General features: G+C 43.3%; 1 protein-coding gene across 3 annotated transcripts in view; it reads left to right on the forward strand.

Annotated features, from left to right (window-relative positions):
- Positions 1-18718, forward strand: part of LOC142405940 (poly(rC)-binding protein 3-like) — a 558846-nt gene that overhangs the window by 516621 nt on the left and 23507 nt on the right. For all 3 annotated transcript variants that reach the window (XM_075494153.1, XM_075494154.1, XM_075494155.1), the window contains 5 exons: positions 2894-3022; positions 5552-5695; positions 10506-10547; positions 11049-11124; positions 12948-13000. In XM_075494153.1, the coding sequence (XP_075350268.1) occupies positions 2894-3022; positions 5552-5695; positions 10506-10547; positions 11049-11124; positions 12948-13000 (444 nt within the window). The remainder of the gene's footprint in view (positions 1-2893; positions 3023-5551; positions 5696-10505; positions 10548-11048; positions 11125-12947; positions 13001-18718) is intronic.

Consider the following 18718-nt stretch of genomic DNA (forward strand, 5'->3'; position numbering starts at 1 on the left):
AGGAGTGGAAAATGCTTTGATCAAAATTATATGTCCGGCATTTGCTATGAAATGTTAGTTTATGGTAGCCTTGGAAGGAAAGGTGATCATAGAGGACAGTTAGGGGTCTCATCCTTGTTGACTTTCAAGTTCTTCCAAATTATTTCATTTGGATTCAAATTTGATTGTCCCAGGAGTTTTTTTAACAAAGTTCCCTCTGAAGGCTTATCTTCACCTTCCAGGATTTGACCGCTACTGAAAGGATCTTTTCTCTCCTTGCCTACAGGGACGTAAAAGCAGCACGTACAGCTTCCATTAGCTGACAGAGCTGCCAAAAGCTGTTTCAGAGTTTTTGCTGCCAAGCAAACAACATGTTGTTACCCCATGTGCCTCTTGCTTTGTAAACTGTGTTTGTGAAAACATACATAGGTTGTCTGCTGTAAACCCGCAGAAAAACAATTCAGAGCCCTGCCGTTTGAAGGGGTCCCTGTGGTTACTGAGACCTGCAAATAAAAGGCAATGACAAATCAGATTTTTTTTCTTAGAATGCTCTTACTTTATTTTTCATCAAAGAGTCCAGGAGCTATGCCTCTCAGTAGTCCTTATTGTCAAACCAGCTTTTGAGATGTGGGATAAAGGAGTCACTTGATGACACTGAGGGGAAGAAAACATTATTTCTGTGCAGACGTTAGGGTCATAGGAAACCCTCTCTCTTTTTTTCTGTAATCCCAAAAAACCTCTGTCAGAGAACTTCATATAGATGGGAGAAGACACTTGTGTGTTGAAGTGCATTTCCTGGGTGGAAGGGAGGTGTTCAGTTTGCCTTATGCACAGGACATTTCTGGCTCAGATTCAGGACGGCCGCCGGACTGTTGGTGTTTGCAGCAGTTCGTGTCTGGGTGAGTCAGAAAGCTCGCCGGGCAGCTGCACCCTCTCGCCCTGGCAGGCAGCAGGCGAAGCCAGGCTAAAGCCTTGCCACGGGAGAAGGCAAAGCTACTGTCAGAGCACGCGGTCGGAGGCAACCTCAGCCACGAGACAGGATTTCTCTTGCTCCTCCAGATCTCTTAGGTGTCCAGGAGAACTGTCAGGCAGCAGGAATCCAGCTGATTTCTTAGTTGTGTTAAAGTAGGAGCAGGCACGAGTGTGAACCATGTGCTGGTGAGTGCTTAGCTCTAGGTTTTACAGCTGTCAATACTTTGGTTTTTATTTTAAATATTGGTAACCTCACCCAGAGCACTGAGTCGAGTGCTTTTACGACATAAGCTTTTAAAGGTGAGGTTGGTCTGCTGGTCTGTGAAGGTTAAACGACATAAGTGATTATTATGGTGAGCATAGTTTCAGAAGCAATTACCTACTAGTCTAGTACAAGGAAGTAAGAGGATAGTGTTTGGCCAAATAGGTCTTTTGATAAGGCTACTGTAGCGAGAAGTCACACTGCACATTTTCTTAAGCATAAGGGTAATGGACAAAATATTACTCATTTTTTCATTGCTGACATATGACCAAAGTCAAAGGATAAACAAGATTAGCACTGGAAGCAAATGCGTGAATGACTGCAGTATTTGCCAGTATTTTGTGCTAGATGTACAGATACCCAGAACTGTAAGTTAAACAGCAAATATGATCAAACAGGAAAGAAAAGGAGCATCCAGCTCGAGATGCGGTCTAATTTCATCATCACACAACACACTGAGCGGCAATTTCATGAGGGATGGTCTTTTGTGTTCTGTCATGTACCCAGGAACAACATGTAGGGTTGCTGTACTATTTTCAAGATAAGATTGCCAAAAAAAAGCAAAGAAAAGCATGACTGATTGATCAAATTATGGCGAAATTCCAAAGCCTGTTATAGAGCAAGGAATTGATATTCTGGCCTTAAACAGCACTAGTGAACAGAAGATGCAATCAGTAATTTAATCAGTGTCTGGAAAGAAGAATAACATGTCTTGTGTGTAACCAGCAGGAAAACAAATTAACTCCTTGCTGACTGACAAAAAGTCAATGGTTACTGAAAATACTTTTTTTAAAAAGCCCAAAATATTGCATTGCAATAACAGGCAGGAACAGATTTTATTTATAATACGTAAAAGTGCTAACTCAATATGAAATGCCTGGGTTTTCTTCTGTTGACTGAAAAGGTCTTTCAGGATGTTTGTGAAATAATGCCAGTGATTGTTTTGGCCTCATGTATTTTTTTCTTTCTGTGGTTTTTGGTGGTTTTGTTGTTGTTGTTGTTGTTAACTAAGATACGTTAGTGCCAAGATCAAATTTAAAAAAAATAAAACAAAACTGGCTCATTACCCCTTGGGTTCATTAATGAGATAAAAGTTGATGATGTGCATCTATTTAATCAACACTAATTATAATTTAGAAGTGCTTCTGTACCATCCAGAAATATTCCAGAGCATAAGGCAGCCCCAAATTTCATCCAGAGAAACAAGTCAGCCATCAGTGGATTAAAGAGCCATTTATCTGCAACTCATTTGATTAGCAGACCTTCTTCAGTTATCAGCATTTTTTTCCTGTCTCTTTCTTTTTATTATTGAAAAGTACTTCATTTCACTTTTTTCTTTTTTCAGTCGGCATTGCAACTGTCTGTCTTTGAGGGGGTTAAAAGACTTGTCCTGAAATTCAGGTCACAGTGTGATTTGTTAACAGCTACTGAGGACTAATCTTCCTAGGATGGGAGTGTTTGCAAATTGGCTTCAACAAGCAAATCCATGTCCTGCCAGACCCCAATTACCCTGTCTGGGCACGAGTTTACATACGTGCTCTACCACGTATCTAGCGAAGAGTTTAGAGAAACAAAAGTTTAGAGGTGCACCCCCTTCACCACATCAGTGAATCACTGGCTTTTGAGAGGTGCCGGTAGCTGCCCGGCGGTGACGCTCTCTTTGCTTTGTCTCTGCTCAAGTCCACAGGAGCCCAGGTGCAGGTAGCGGGGGACATGTTGCCAAACTCCACGGAGCGTGCAGTGACTATATCGGGCACTCCCGACGCCATTATCCAGTGCGTGAAACAAATATGCGTGGTTATGCTGGAGGTAAGTGAGCGCTTGGCGTATCACCTCTCACTCGGGAGATGCTCAAACACGTTATTAATTTTCAAGTGCCCTGGGTTCCCCAGGGGTGCTGCCTGCCCTTCCCGTGCCAGGGATTTCAAGAGGACTCTGTTAGACTGTGCCCTGCCTGGTGTTTGAGAGCCTCTCGCAGCAGGGTTTAGCAATCAAAGACCAGGGCTGTCGTGACACTGTCAAACGACAAACCAGGTCCAGCATGGAGATGCAGCCCATTCTGAGAGAAGAGCATTTTATTCTGATGCAGAATAGGGCAGAAAACATCTAGGTCTTGTTTTAAATAGAAATAATTCTGATTGGCAGAATTTAGATTTAGCAGGACTTCTTGCTTCCTTAAGGTCTGGTCATTGCATAAGGCCAGCATGTTTCATTTTGACGGCAGTTTTTTAGCTCTTGGATTAAATGATACAAAATTAATTTATACAAAAATCTGGGCATTTTAATCCTTGCTGAAAATGCCCATAACTTCATGCAAGAACATTTCCCAACTGATCAAGTTGAATACAAGTTTGAAAAAAAGAAATTCAGCAAATCAGAATGAAACATTTTGACCTAGGAACCATAATTTTTGACACGGAACATGAAACATCTCCACTTTTATCACATTTTCTGCTGGAAAATTTTCTGTGGTTTTTTGGTTTGGTTTGGTTTTTTACCTAAGTCTAGTCAAGGGCTGTGTCATTATGATCTCTGACACCTACTGTTCTGTTACTCTTTAAAGAGGGGAGAAACAGCAGAATGTTTGAGACAGCACTACGGCTACTGGCTCTTCAGATGTATGCAATGCATCAAAATGACACACAGCCTTTGCATCAAAATGTCACACAGCCTAATGAAATAAAAGTACAAAAATTAATAAATCCCCAGTGTTTTACTGGGGAAAAGTGGCTCTTGTTTCATTTTTTTAACTGCTGTGAGGAAGGAATTTCTTTATAAAAATGCAAGAGAACAGAAAGAAAATATTAAAAAATAATTTTAGTTTGTTAGAGATGGAGTACATGATGGCAATAGTTATCAGTTCTGTGAATACAGTGTATAGTCTATTGTCCAAGTGACATTTGTGGAATAAATAGTTATTTGCTAAAGAAGAGAGAAGCCACTTCTCAAAATCAGAGAGACACAGTCCTATTTTCCCACAGGTAGAGCCACTTTTTTATAACCAGTTTTGACATAAGAAGTACTTAATTTTTACATAAATCAAATCACAAACAACACTAAGAAGACACTGGCTTAACTGAAAGGAGGTTGTAGAGAGGTGGGGGTCGGTCTCTTCTCCCAGGTAACAAGTGATAGGACAAGAGGAAATGGCCTCAAGTTGCGCCAGGGGAGGTGTAGACTGGATATTAGGAAATTTTTCTTCACTGAAAGGGTTATCAAGCATTGGAACAGGCTGCCCAGGGAAGTGGTTGAGTCGCCATCCCTGGAGGTATTTAAAGGACGTTTGGATGAGGTGCTTAGGGACATGGTGTAGTGGTGGTCTTGGTAGTGTTAGGTTTACAGTTGGACTTGATGATCTTAAAGGTCTTTTCCAACCTATACGATTCCATGATTCTGTGATTCTGCAACTACAGTTTGCTTCTTCAAACCTTTAAAGAACTCGGAAAAAGAATGTGCTCTAATTTGCAGCATATATTTAGTTTCGCAACAAACACTTTCATTGACATGAAATAGATAATTATATGATATTAATTAATGGAAGTTATATTGTTGTTACCTTCTTTAGTTGTAGTTAATGCACTGAAAACAGGGCACCATTCTGGTAGGTGTTGCACAGACAGTTTGAAGCCTTTTTTACAGGCAGGTGCTTCTGTTTTACTTACAAGGAGAAAGTTAGCCTCAGTCAGGGGTTTTCCCTTTGGGTCTTTACCTTGGGCTACAGGGAACAAACTCCCTTTACTTGCATTACGAAGGCCACGGTTATGCTCCTGCTGAAGCTGGGAGGATTTTTCTCCAACCTTCCAGCTCAGTCAGACAAAAGGCAGGATCAGGCTGGTCATTTGCAATTGAACAGCTGACTTAATGGAGTTGGTAAAATGAGAAAACTTGATGTGTAGCAGTGTAGGAAATGCTACACATAAGCAGGAGATGTACTCTGTGTTAACAAACTGAGAGCACAGGCCAGATTCTTCCAAAACATCGACAAATTTCAAAATTGTGCCCGTGACATCAACAAATTTCAAAATTGTGTCCATGTTTCCTGAAATGCCTTGAAATGCTTAATGAAGCTTCACAGCTTCATTCAACTATGGCGGTAATGAAGCCACGAATGCCAGCACTGCCTGTTTTGGCTGTGCAGTCAGGACCTTGGCTCTTCCCCTTGAAGCCCAGACAACCGGCCTCTGGCTTGCTTTTGGGCTGATGGGGTGGTGGGCTGGGTTGGGTTGGGTTGCGTTAGTTGCATGCCTTGTTGTCTGAAGTGACCAAGGTAAGGAGTGATTTTTTAATACGAGCTCTGCTTCATTCTGCATTTTGATCACTTTGTGTTTTTGTCTGCAGTCCCCACCCAAAGGTGCCACCATCCCCTACCGTCCCAAACCTGCCTCTGCACCTATCATTTTTGCAGGTGGCCAGGTAAGAGCAGACACCATTTTGGCTTCAGCTGGAAACCACACCGTCTTGGCCCAACCTCAGCCAGCGCCTGTTAGTTTTCAACTTTTACTCTTTTTTGCCTGGTATAGTATTGTTGTGCTTTGTCTACTCTGTGTGCTTACAGTTTGCAGGAAAGGAGAACGCTGCATTGCAAACTTGACACAAATGGTGATGACTGGTATTTTACCAAGATTTAAATTTAAATTCTGTAATCAAGAAAAGTTTGCCCTCCTGTGAATTGAGAGGTGTTCAAATCAGATGCTCCCTGAGTGGGACAAAACTGTTTATTTTAGGGGTTGTTTTTTCACTCTTAAGTTGCAGCTCTACCAGCAGTATAAGCAGTTTTGTCAACTTTTCAGAGATGATCAAAGAGCAAGATATCTCTGCTCACAAAAAGCATCATTTTTCTTTCTTAGTTTTCACATTTTTTAGGACCAAATAGCGCATTTTGCAGTAAAAATCTATACACACATAATTTCTGCTGCTTTTAGTCCCTCAGGACCAAGTAACAATGGGGTTCTGAGGTCATACATGCAAGCATAGACCTTCCCAACCATGACGTGCAATGGTTGATTGACAACACAAGCACAGCGTTCCTGTTTCTTTTTTATATAGTGAAGTTTTGATGATTCCCCCTTCACCTTAAGCTATATCAGTCAGGGTTCTCATCTGCCTTTAAAACCCCATATGCAATGTGTCTGTTCCCTGTCTTTTGATAATGCTCTGAAATGGGTCTGCAACGTGCCACTGAGACATGGTGGGAATTTGCTCTGCTATCATCCATTGCAGGGGGAATGCAGTTTTAGTAACGGATGAGCCACCAATGAATGCAGCTGATAAGTACCCTAAAAACACCATAAGAGGCTCACAAGGGGACCCATATAGCCAACAGCCTAAGAGCAGCACTGCCCAGATATGTGCAAAGGTGGAGGAGTGAGATGCTGCAAGCCCAGCCCAACTCAAGGGGAAATTGATCTCCTAAATCTGGCCTAGAGGAAGGCAGCCATCTCTCTACTTGGGATTCATGTATCTGAAGCCTTTCTGGCAGTAAGGCATCCCTGCCCAGCCAAATCTTTTCCCCAGGATGACGGCAAGGCCCCTTTTTAAGCAGTTACCCAGTGAGAAGAGCCACTCACCTTCATGGTGGAACATCTGCAGGCAGGTCCCACCCCCAGTCCCCTTAGCCCAGCCCAGGTCATCACCCTGAGGTGGGGTGGTGTGTGGGCTGCTGTACCAGCAGCCCTACAGATCATGTCTCACCCCAGTTGGCAGTTTGGAGGTCATATGAGAAGCCAGACACGGGGTTCCTGGTGGGGCAGAGGGCACAAGGTACTGCTGATATTGGTGGTATGGCAACCCATGCCACCACAATCTGCCAGTTTGTAAGGAAGGTCCTGCACATCTCAAGCATATATCAAAGAGCCATTGCTTCTGACAGGCCCTTGTAATGAGCTTTCTCTGAATTTTTGTCTCAGAGTTTTACCTGCTAGTCTGTAATGATACGTTGTGCTGTATATCCAGATTTTCATAATCTGGATGTTAGTAGCTTTCAGTTCCTGGTGTTCAAGCCTGCCACTCTTAGTTGTCTTCATAATAAGAAATCTGCTTCCTTAGTGACCAAAGTTGAATTGAAATTTAAAATAATTTGCCAGAAATTGGTCTATAATTGAAAGTTCAGAATAATTTATTCTACATATATGTTTACACTGCAGTGCTTTCCTTTAAGAAATGTGTGTGTATATATGCAGCAGCCTGTGTTACCAGTATGGTAATTGCCACTGTCTTCAAAGACTGCCTCTGTATATGATTACTCAAAAGTATTGAAACTTTTTGCTAGAGTGCTCTGAGCAGTTTGTATAAATAATTGAAAGTGTCCTATTTTAAGGTCTAATAGCTCTTGTCATCTTCAGTTTTATCAGTTAAAAAAGTGTTCTCACTTTTCTAATGCAATCTTGTTGATGTGAGAAAGAGTGTAAGAGACAAACACTTTCTGTGTGCTTTGAATGTCTGTGTGCTCTGACTAAGCAGACCGTTTAAGAAAATGCTTAGGGTGTTTGGGCGTCAGTATGGAAAGACACTTTAACCAGGTTTCATAAGTGGAAATGAATACTGAAAATAGAATTTTATCAGCAGTGTTAATTCCATCCAACCTTTTGGCTATGCTATCGGAAGTTATTTTTCCATTCTAAATTACATCATGGCTATCTTGAAAGGTTTTGGTTTCTTTAATGCTTGCATATCAAGCACCACTAGCAAAATCAAATTTCTAGTTTTCCTTGACAAGTTGGAGTTCTTCTGCTTTAAGTATTGCTTTTAATTCTCTTGTGCTTCTTCGATACTATATTGCATGATGGAACTAAAAGGAAGCTGAACATTGTCCTGCCCTGCTCTGCCCCTTACCAATATTTAGCATATGCAGTGGTTAAAAAAAAAAAATAAATTCAGCACTCCTGCCTGATGGAAACAAATTGGAAATTTCTACCCACTGTGCTACATTGCTGTTTAGATGGGTATGGCTTAAATTGAGGAAGATTTGTAGACCAGGTCATTCCTGCTGTTACTAATGTCAGTACGTCAGTAGGAAAGTTGCCCTTGACTTTGATGGAAGGAGACCCATAGCTCATGTCCTTAGCGAAACGTTACAGTACAGATGTCTCAGTAGCCTCTACCAGGCTTGTACTTAGTATGCCTCAGCCACAGAAGGGCACAGTTCCTCTGCCAAGGGATAAAGCAGTCAGACAGTTTTTTCTCAACCTAAATCAATCAAATGACCTTTTGGGAGCCTAAGAAATGAAAAGTTTGGGTTTTTTTTTACTGGGAAAGAAAATTCAAGACCCATCCATGCTGTCCATACTGCTATGTCCATGCTGCTTTGATGGTTTTCATTGACAACCAAGTAGAAGCTAGTCTGAGCTCTGAATGTTCATTATTTTTTTTGTTTCTCCAGTTTGTTTGCTTCCTCATATGTATACACGGAAATATGAGGGAGCGGAGTGATAAGGAAAGGGGTGACTTCTATGAGGTTTGCTGGTGATTTTTTTTGCGGTGGTTTCTTGCTGGTTTGCAGACTACTGCTTGGGAAGCACTCGTGTAAAAGATGTTCTCTCAGCTGGGTTTGAAGTAAAGCCAAGATTAGAAAGGACACTTGTGACCCAGCACAGAGGTTCAGAGACCAAAGCGTGGTTTCCAAACCCGTTGTTTGCTCATGGACCTAAGCCCTCGCCCAGCACCATTTCCAGCTACAACCTCCCTGAGGCTGCTCCTGTGCTTGGTTATGCACAAAGTCCCCACTCAGCAAAGCAGCATAACATCCCCTTAAGGTTGTCCTCATTTGGTAAAACACCTAAACACATGCTTTGCTTGCTTGAATATGTGCTTGCTTAAGAGCCACAGACAGCAGCAATCCCCTGTTTTGGTGAACTGGAACCTTTTCTTGTCACTTATAAACCATTTGTAATGGCCATCCCCTGTAGATGCACGTGAGTATGTATGCCCACGAGCATCCCATTGAGCCCAGTCACACACACTTCTGCCTGAAAAGTGCTCATGTGCATAATGTTTGCCGGATTGTGGCCTTGCTTTGTAACTAATTTAAAAACTAAATGAAATGTTTCTTCTCCAGAAGGGAAATTCTGCTGCAGCAATGTGCATTAAGCAGTTGGGGCATTAAAGGTTTTAATATCCGAACTCCATTAAATGAATTGTTTTATCATTTGCAGAGGATTCATTACTTTCTAAGAGGCCTTTTGTCAAATAAGCATTTTGCAAACTAAGCTAATCAGTTCTGTTCCTGTTTATAATTCTCCCACTACAAATATTTATACATTATAATTTGTCTTTCTGCTTTCCTGCCTACCGAAGCACGAGCACATTAAAATTTTTCTGACATGCCGTTGCATTCAGAAAAGCCCTACAGGATATAATAGAAAATTATAAACTCTCTATAGTTTTTTCTTTGTAGGCCATTACAGAGAGTTACACAGCACCAGCAGGAGAGACGAAGGGCCGTGCTAACTAGTGCCAGACATGCCACAGTATCCCTCCTCGCTCACGTGCTTTTTTTGCCTCCCCCACCTCACCGCAGTGCTGCCAGGAGTGACGCCAGAAACTATACCCCTTGCGCTGCCCTTGTGGTGCAGAGAGGCTGGATTTGGAGGGGGGATATTTGGCTTCTTGTGGAAGATAAGACCCCCACGCTGGGGGTCTCCACCATGCTCCAAACTGGCGCGCTGGCCCCCGTGCCCGTGCTCACACACCCGCTGGCACGGCAGCCTGGGGCACGAGGCCCGTGGAGTGCAGCAGGGCACACGTTTGCTGGCATTTAGCATCTGTGGCCATCAGTAGCCAGAAGAGGTGGCTCAGAGCTGCACACGGCAATCAGGAGCTGGATGTCAGGGCAGGACATCCCCCGGGCGGGTCTGTGCCATCCTTGCTGCCCCAGCATCAGCAGCTCCCCGTGTGCACCAGTGGCACTGGGTGGACGGGGCGGCAGGGAGGGGAAGGGGCCACCACCCATGCTCCTCAGCCCCCGTGGTGATGCCAGCTCTGCTCCCAGCAGACGGAGCTGGGCTGAAGAGGGGTCCTGAGGACCAGGGTCACCAGAGCTCGAGCAGTGGCAGCTGGCATCCCCTGCTTGCAAGGGGCGCGTGGGCAGCCCGACTACGATCTTCCTGTCCCATGCCAAGCATTATCAAGCAGCACAAGACAATTAAGCTTTGCTCAGCCATTGAGCAAAGCGGGTGGCAGCCATTGAGCGGGTGGCACTCGCCTGGGGAGCCAGAAGGAGCTTTTCTGATGAAAACAGGAACACTGCTTGTCCCACCTGACTGACCTGTGTCTTAACTGTGCTTGTTGTTTCCAGGCGTTCACGATTCAGGGGCAGTATGCCATCCCTCATCCAGACGTGAGTCCCGCGCATGTAAATTACTCCCTTTTTCTTCCTCTCCCTCTTATTTGTTCTGGGCAACATTTGCTTTCTACAGTTAGCAATAAAGACACGGCCTAAGGACACCGTTCCTGAACAACACACTGTAGAGCCACGTGTTAGCTCAGCTGCATCTCCTACCTTTTGTAATAATTGCTAGAAAGTACAATGGCCCAGGAACAAATGACAGTTATCTTGGTCTTTCTTTGCATGTGATATATTTGAGTTCTTCTAATATGTAATTCTACAGTAATTAGTTAATATTAACAATAGCCATTACATGTAATAACAGTAGGGATGTCATTTATAACCAGTTTGGGTTGTTTTTTTTTCTCTACAGTAGATTAGAATGAATGATTAAACTTTTTTTTTTCCAATATAATTTTAATTAATCCAGTTTTAGAACATGTAAGATGGTTTCTCTGCTCTGAAATAATTCCATTTGATTGGTTAGTTCTAATTTCCCATCCTGCCCTGCAGTTGACCAAGCTTCACCAGTTGGCTATGCAGCATCCCCCCTTTACTCCCCTTGGGCAGACCACCCCTGGTTTCCCTGGTACGTACCCATGACCCCCTGGGGATGTCCTTCTTCTTAACAGCTTTGTTTCCCGTGGTCATTACATCATTTTAATAATAAATGTGGTCAATGACCAGCGATCCTTCTGTCTTTACACATTAATCTCTGTTCTTCCCCTCCCCGTGCCTCTGTTACTGTTCCTTTCATCATTACTAAAACATGCTTTATTTGTTACATTTATTTAATCAAAGCCGCTTCATTTGTGCCATTGGCTAAAAGCCCTGAGTTGCTTTTGTTCAGTCCTTGTAAAGTTATTATGGACCATACAGTATGTACCAGTTGGTCCCGAGTGAAGTACTTGGGCGTGCATCTTGTCAAATTTCCAGTTTGGTAACATGGTTCTGAAAGAAGCAAACATAGGAAAACAGTACGTGATCGTGGTACAGAAATACTGATTAAAGAAATTGCAGCACACTGAAACTCGAATTCCTTGTAAAGCCAAATGTCTTAAGAGCATCTGTAATCATCACTGCTGGGAAAAATGCCTCTCTTCCTACTAGATATGCAGATATAGCTACAAAATGTAATGGAAATTTAGGTCAATTAAGGACTGCAAATTTGGTCCATACTTATTAAAGCTGAAGCTGAATTCTTGATTCAAGAGAGAGAAGTCCGTTAACCCTGCAATAAATCATTTTTACTGTACTTCACTACATACATGCTTGGCATCTAAAACTTCACAAAACAGAAGTACACGTGTACTGGTACATGCTTTGTATGGCAAATAACATTTTATCACATACATCAGATTCTGTGAGCAACCTGATTGTTTTATATTCAATGTAAAAAAGCATACGCAACTCTTAATTGAATGTAAACATAAGTAAAACGTAGGTGAGTCACTTTTTTGTAAGTATTTCTTTTCCACCTTTTCTAGTTGGAAATGAGTATTTTTGGCATGTGTTTACAGATAATAATAGTAATAATAAACACCAAAAAAAAGAGAAAAGGAGAGAGAGAGAGAGACAAGACATCCAAAATATACTTTTGTTTCTTCATGATGTATCTGATAAAATATCTACAAGTAATACTAAATTGCTTTTCCTAGCTTTATATTTTCCTTATTCTTGTCATTAACATGCTGCTCCTTAATCTTTTCCTGGTTATATTTGTGAGATGTATGTGTCTGTAATGTTACTGTGTGTTAGAGCAGTAATTCCGTTTTTCCTGAGCATTTTCCTTTTGTCCACCCAATTTACAAACAAATGTATGCAGCTTAGAGTATTTTGTACATTTCCCTTCAAAAATTACCCTTCCCAACATTTTTTCAGCAACTAATCCCACGCACAATTTCCAAATTTTCCTAGGTTAATTTCCTCATCCTTATTTTAATGTATTAATTTCTTTTTCATATCTATGTATTTTGTTCTGCTAATTGTTCATTTGACTTCCACTTTCATTTTCCGTATTCTAGAACTCCTGGTAGCCAGGTCAAATTTCAGTCATCCATTAATTTCTCAACTGATGTGTTTAGGACAAACTTCAGAGACTATTTTTAGGGGAAACCCTTCATTTTCTAGAAGCTTTTTATGACCCTGTGGAATCTCATGTGACATTTGTTGCTTTGGTGGGTTAAAGGTTAATTAAAATAAGACTCATTTAAAATTAGTCCAGCCCTCTAAGTTTGGCATCTCTTGCTTTCTTTTCCGTTTTGCTAGCAGTTCTCTATTTTTCTTTGCTCCTCTCTTTTTTTTTTTTTCCCCCCTTCTTTCTGTATGTTTCCTTCTTTAAAATATCATTTGTTGTGTCTCGCCCTTCTTGCAAACAACTGGCATAACATTTTCCCTCTGTCCCCTGAATAGGACTGGATGCCACTACTCCAACCAGTTCCCATGAACTTACTATTCCCAATGATGTAAGTGGACCAATAGTCCGTATCACTTTCTCTTCTCTCGCTCCTCTGCCACTGGAGGGGAAACCTCTCATCTTTGGCTGATTTGTAAACACTAGTCCCCAGAATAAACTGTACATCATTTAGTCTGTCGGGGAGGGGGTATTAGGGGGTTGTGACATGCTGGACAGAAGCAGCAGAAGTGAGTGTCCCCTCCCACGTCAGGTCTCCAGCGATGCTGGTTTAGTTGCACGACGGCGCCAGTGCCGTGGTGCTTCACCGGCTTCGTTACAGCCTGGGCGCCTGCTGCTTACAGTGGTCTCAGATGAGTTATCAAAATTCACCTCTCCGGTGGCACTAGCACGGGCGCTCTCAGCAGAAGGGCTAAAAGGAGCGGAAAAATGTGCAGCCCCGTGTGCCTGCGTTGGGCTGGAGTCCTCTGTGCCACGGGGTGGAGAGCTTGCATGGCAGCGGCTTGTGCCGTGCCAGTCTCCGCCGCACCCCGCGCTTACCGAAGACGGCATTTTTCCTGAGCAAAAAAGCTACTTCAGTTATGTAAAGGTGCAACGTAAGGGTTTATTTGAAAAACAAGGGCTAAAAACACTCCTGCTCCAGCAACTCTGGACTGGCTGTGATCGACAGACCCAGTCTCCATGAGCAATACGGTGCTGAATCTTAAAACAGCTACTCAAAATGCCCAACTGATACGCTGCATGTCATATAAAAATGCCTTCCCGTTTTATTCACTTTCAGTGCAAACAGGGGTGGGGAGGTGTTCAGTTTTCATTACAAATGAGTCACTTAAAAAATGGAAGATTTCCCCTCCAGTAAAAAAAGCTTTCAAGCATGAGTGGGATCACAAATAGCAATTATATTACTTAAGAGATACTTACAATATTGTGTAAGCCCTATTAAACTCAGTGGCAATGATTTACAGTAAGAAAAAAATACAGAATAACAAAGAAGCGAAGATGTGAGTGCTGTGATTCATAAGCTTTCTGTTACTTAAAAGAGGCCCTGCTGATTTATCAGTACCTGCTTTACAACCCAATTTATTGTATGTTGAGAATTTTATGGGAGCACCCTATTTATCCTTACAGTGCAAGTTTTTTAATCTCACTTTCAGGCAGATGTTGCTCTTTGCCATCAGTGGTATAAATCCAAGGTCACTCTTCTGACTTAACTTCTTTCAGGGTTCATAGTGGAGAAAGAGAGGGAGAAAGACGGCCTTGTGTCCTGTAGTGCATTAGAAAATAAAAAAAAACCCATCAGTTTCTCGTCCAAGAGGTATTAAATGCCCTGGCTCAGCACTATCCTCTGAAAAGCAAACACACATCCATGCATTGTTTCTAACAGAAGATTTTTCTGGCTACGCAGTGCGTGTCTTGCTCTTGTTGCCAAAGGAGCAAAACAAAGGCCAAAATGGTGTTAGGCTTAGAAACAGCCTGGAGGGGCTCTACAGGTGCTGAAAGGGAGTTCTGATGTTCGCGTGGTGTCAAGGTGTGCATTAGAGGACCAAAAGGCACCAGTGCTGCCCACATGTGCTGATGGTGCGTGCGTGCGTGCGTGTGTGTGTGCACCCAGTGCTGCAGTGCCAGCCCAGCGGGGAGGAAAGGCTTTCATGTCCCACCGGGCATCAGGGGCTGCTTGGGAACTTTGCAGGGGGAAAAACAGTTTCCCCGTGCGTCTCCCTGAGGCATTCGCTCTGCCTGTGCCCCGCTGTCGTGGTTTAGCCCCAGTTGACAACCAAGCCCCACACAGCCGCTCGCTCACTTCCCCCTGGTGGGATGGGGGAGAGAATTGGAAGAGTAAAAGTGAGAAAACTCGTGGGCTGAGATAAAGACAGTTTAATAGGGAAAGCAAAAGCCAAGCACGCACGCAAGCAAAACAAGGAATTCATTCATTCCTTCCCATGGGCAGGCAGGTGTTCAGCCATCCCCAGGAAAGCAGGGCTCCATCACGCGTAACGGTTACTTGGGAAGACAAACGCCATCACTCCAAATGTCCCCCCCTTCCTTCTTCTTCCCCAGCTGTATATGCTGAGCATGACATCATATGGTATGGAATAGCCCTTTGGCCAGTTTGGATCAACTATCCTGGCTGTGTCCCCTCCCAGCTTCTTGTGCACCTGGCAGAGCACGGGAAGCTGAAGAGTCCTTGACTAGTGCAGCAACAACTAAAACATCTCTGTGTTATCAACACTGTCTTCAGCACAAATCCAAAACATAGCCCCATACCAGCCACTATAAAGAAAATTAACTCTATCCCAGCTGAAACCAGGACACCCAGGCTGTCAGCAGTGCCCTGCCAGGCTGTCCTGGGGCTGCCGCAGCAAGAGGGTACCGTCCCTGGGGTCTCCCAGCATAACCGTGCATACCGGTGTCCCACGGCCCCATCACCGCTGCAGCAAGGCTGCTCTCTGGGCAGCCCCATGCTGAAAATGAGGAGCTGAGGGAGACGGAGGGACATGGGGCAGAGAGAGAGACAGGTGAGGAGGTGCCAGCACCCGTGTTTCGTGTGTGCCCTGTCAGTCACATGCTGGGTAACTTGACTTCACCTTCCCGATAAGCATCTCCCAGTCCCGGTGTTGATAAAGAGGCAGTCGGTGTGGCACAGCGATTATTTATCCGGTTGAAGGTGCAGGAAGGTGCAGGCCTTGGCCCGGGGCTGTGGTGAAGCCCCGAGGCTGCACGTGGCCAGTGCCCTGCCTGCCCCAGCTCCAGGGAGCCCCAGTGCTGCACGGGTGCCCCGGCTCTCTCACCCTATGTGCTTACGTGCGCAGAAGCCCAGCACACGCGAGAAGAACATGAGACTTGCAACTATCCACATGCTCTGCAGCTACCAGAGAAGTCAGTGTATATCTACATGTGCTACACTTATTTTTTTAAAACCAAGATAATGATAAGTACATAAAGCCAAAGCCTCAGTAAGGATCTTACGGAGCAAAATCAGATATAAAGAGAATAAGGAGCTCAGACTTTAGCCTAGTCTACAGAAAGTAGATATTAATAGCCATTTACAATTTGCATAGCTTCATATTAAAATAAATTTTCCTCACTCCCTCTGGCATTAAGGCAGTGACAGAATTTTTTTTTTCTGTTATTAATTCCTGTAACAACATCATGCTGCTTTCTTCATACAGTATGCTGATAATTGCAACTAACCTATTGCTCAACGACAAAGAGGTACCGGAGAACAAGGAAATGCATTTTAGGGAAAGTTATTTTCCACATGCTAAAAGCCCGAGGCTTCCTCTCCAAATAATGAATTCAGAAGATTTGCCTTTCTAGGTTTTCTCATAACTTCTGGATATCTCCAAAAAGAGAACAGACAGGACATTTCTCCAGGTCCCTCTCAGAAGTCACTTTGATCCTTATCTAGTATCTCCTTTTCCTCATCAAAAGGGGCATTTGGTTGCCTTTCTTTCCTTGCTGGGATCTTGTCTGGCCTTCCACTGCTGCCTAAGTTACACAATTTAAGTGTGTTTCACATAAAGCCCAGAATAAAGTGGCATTAACAGTGGCAGGTCCTTAAGGGAACGGAAGGGATGGTATGCCTGGATGTAGCTGATCGGGCACAGTTAACGGATGTCTTAAGATTTGATGATCCAATCACCCAAAATGCTTATTGAGAGTAAATTAACAAATCAATAGTAAAAAAAAACCTGTCTCATTAAAAATTATGCATATTTTGCACATATGTGGGAGAGGCAGGCAGAGGCAAGTAACAGGGAAACGACTTCCCCCCCTCAGAAAGCGCCAAGAACATTTTGAGAAAGTTATAAATCTGATCAATACTCCAGAGAAACAGAAATGTCAATCCATCCAAGTTGGAAAATGGCATACTGAAAAACCGCCTTTATTTTTCCATGGAGCCAGAAGTACTTCCCTGCAAACGATGGAGGGGGACCCACATGTGCAAACCGCTCTCGGAGAAGCCCACGGTGAAATCCAGCGTTGGCTCCACGTGATGCTCCAAGGAGGTCTGCGTGGCACTGCCTCTTCCACCATCGTTCACTGGGGGGGCTGAGCTCTCATCTTTGCAGATCCCCAGTCCATCACCTGGGGGGGGGAGAATCGGCACAAGCCTTTACGGAGAACATAAGGGCAGTGTCCAACCCTACCTGTGACTTCCAGCAAGGCCACCTACCACCTACACGTTACAGGAAAAGTGGACCTCACCCTCCCTACAGCCCTCTTCCAGAGAAGTCCTGAGGACAACTGCTATGTTCTTATAAAACTAAGCTGCTGGCTAAGTCCACCCCCGGCTCAGAAACTTTCCAGTTGTACGAGAAGGTTTAAAAGCAATGGTTAGGTGAAGAATTAATAATCCACACAAGACGTGCTGGGAAACGTCCTGCAGCAGTGTAAGTCAAAGCACTTCTACTGAAGGCAAGGGACCTGTGGATTCAAACTCAATAAATTTACCTCACTGCTGAGAGCCTCCCACATAATGGAGAAATAATGCCCAGAGCAAAAACACAGAATTAACCAGATTCTGTCAATTAGCAATGTTTAAGGGGATGTTTTATCAAAAAAAAGGTAATTTTAATCATTTTTTATATGTTTGCACATGGCCTGATTTTTGTCTCCCCTTAATCTAAGAAAATGGCATTTGATTCCTCAAATAGACCTGTCCAGATGAGCTCAAGAGTCAGCAGAAAGATTTTGCAGACTTAATATCCATCAGAAGCAAAGTGAGACCATTTGTGGGACAAGGCACTATTTATCATTAAAAGTAATTCTCCCCCCAGAACCGCCTACTGCTCACTTTTGGGAACAGGATGGGAACTGGTGTTGGGCCGTCAATAAATTGAAATGCACATAAATCTGCAGAGTCATTTGGGTTACAAAACAAGTAATAAGAAGGCTCATTTCTGAACATGTTTTCCATATGTCTTCTTGAAAAGCCTGTGAAATTATTATAGCCCATATTTTGCATTATCCTGGCAAGGAAAGTGAAGTTGGATATTATTATTATTGTTTTTTAAGAGGCACAGAGTATTTAAGCATCTCTTTCCAGGCCCTGCAGTAAGTCTGTAAAGAACTGTAATCATACCTCAGGAGATTATTTCTCCCTACAGAGTACTCTGCCTCAGCATATCCAACTAAAAAAAAAAAAAACCAAACCCAACCCAAACCTGGAACTAAGAAAGCCTGTATCTTTATGAAAAGCGATTGAAGAGTCTCCTTCATGATGAGCACCTGCTTGCTCAACTAATGCAGAGGCTTTGCCAAAGCCAACAGACTTGCTCTGGGATGGCAGCAGGGAACCAAGGGGAGCCACGTGTACCTGTGGGCAGGTATGGTCAACCCCTCTGCTCCAGACAGCAGATATCAAGTTGCAGAGGCTACTTCCTCGGCTCTTTTTACCAGCACTACATTCATTATAAGAAAGAAATCTGATTTTTTTTTACCAGTATTTAAAAAGAAAGTGAGCTCCATGCCACTACCTGTGAAAAGCAATACTCTGCAGCATTGGATTTGGATAATAAACCAAAAACTAAAAGTCTGATTGATTGGTCCCAGTGCTGCACAGAAGTAATGCAGGGTGACGGACACAGAGGAACAAACCTATAGGAAACACCCAGCAGAAAGCTGTTATTATCAGGTTCTGTCAGTGACTTTGGCATTATGGGAAAAATATATAGATATTTAGCATTTATATTTAGCATTATGGGGAAGAAAAAAAAAAATTAAAGAGAGGCACCTGAACCAGAGATGGCATAGCATATCAGGAGAA

This window comes from Mycteria americana, chromosome 2 (genome assembly GCF_035582795.1).
Source record: "Mycteria americana isolate JAX WOST 10 ecotype Jacksonville Zoo and Gardens chromosome 2, USCA_MyAme_1.0, whole genome shotgun sequence".
NCBI classification, from domain to species: domain Eukaryota; kingdom Metazoa; phylum Chordata; class Aves; order Ciconiiformes; family Ciconiidae; genus Mycteria; species Mycteria americana.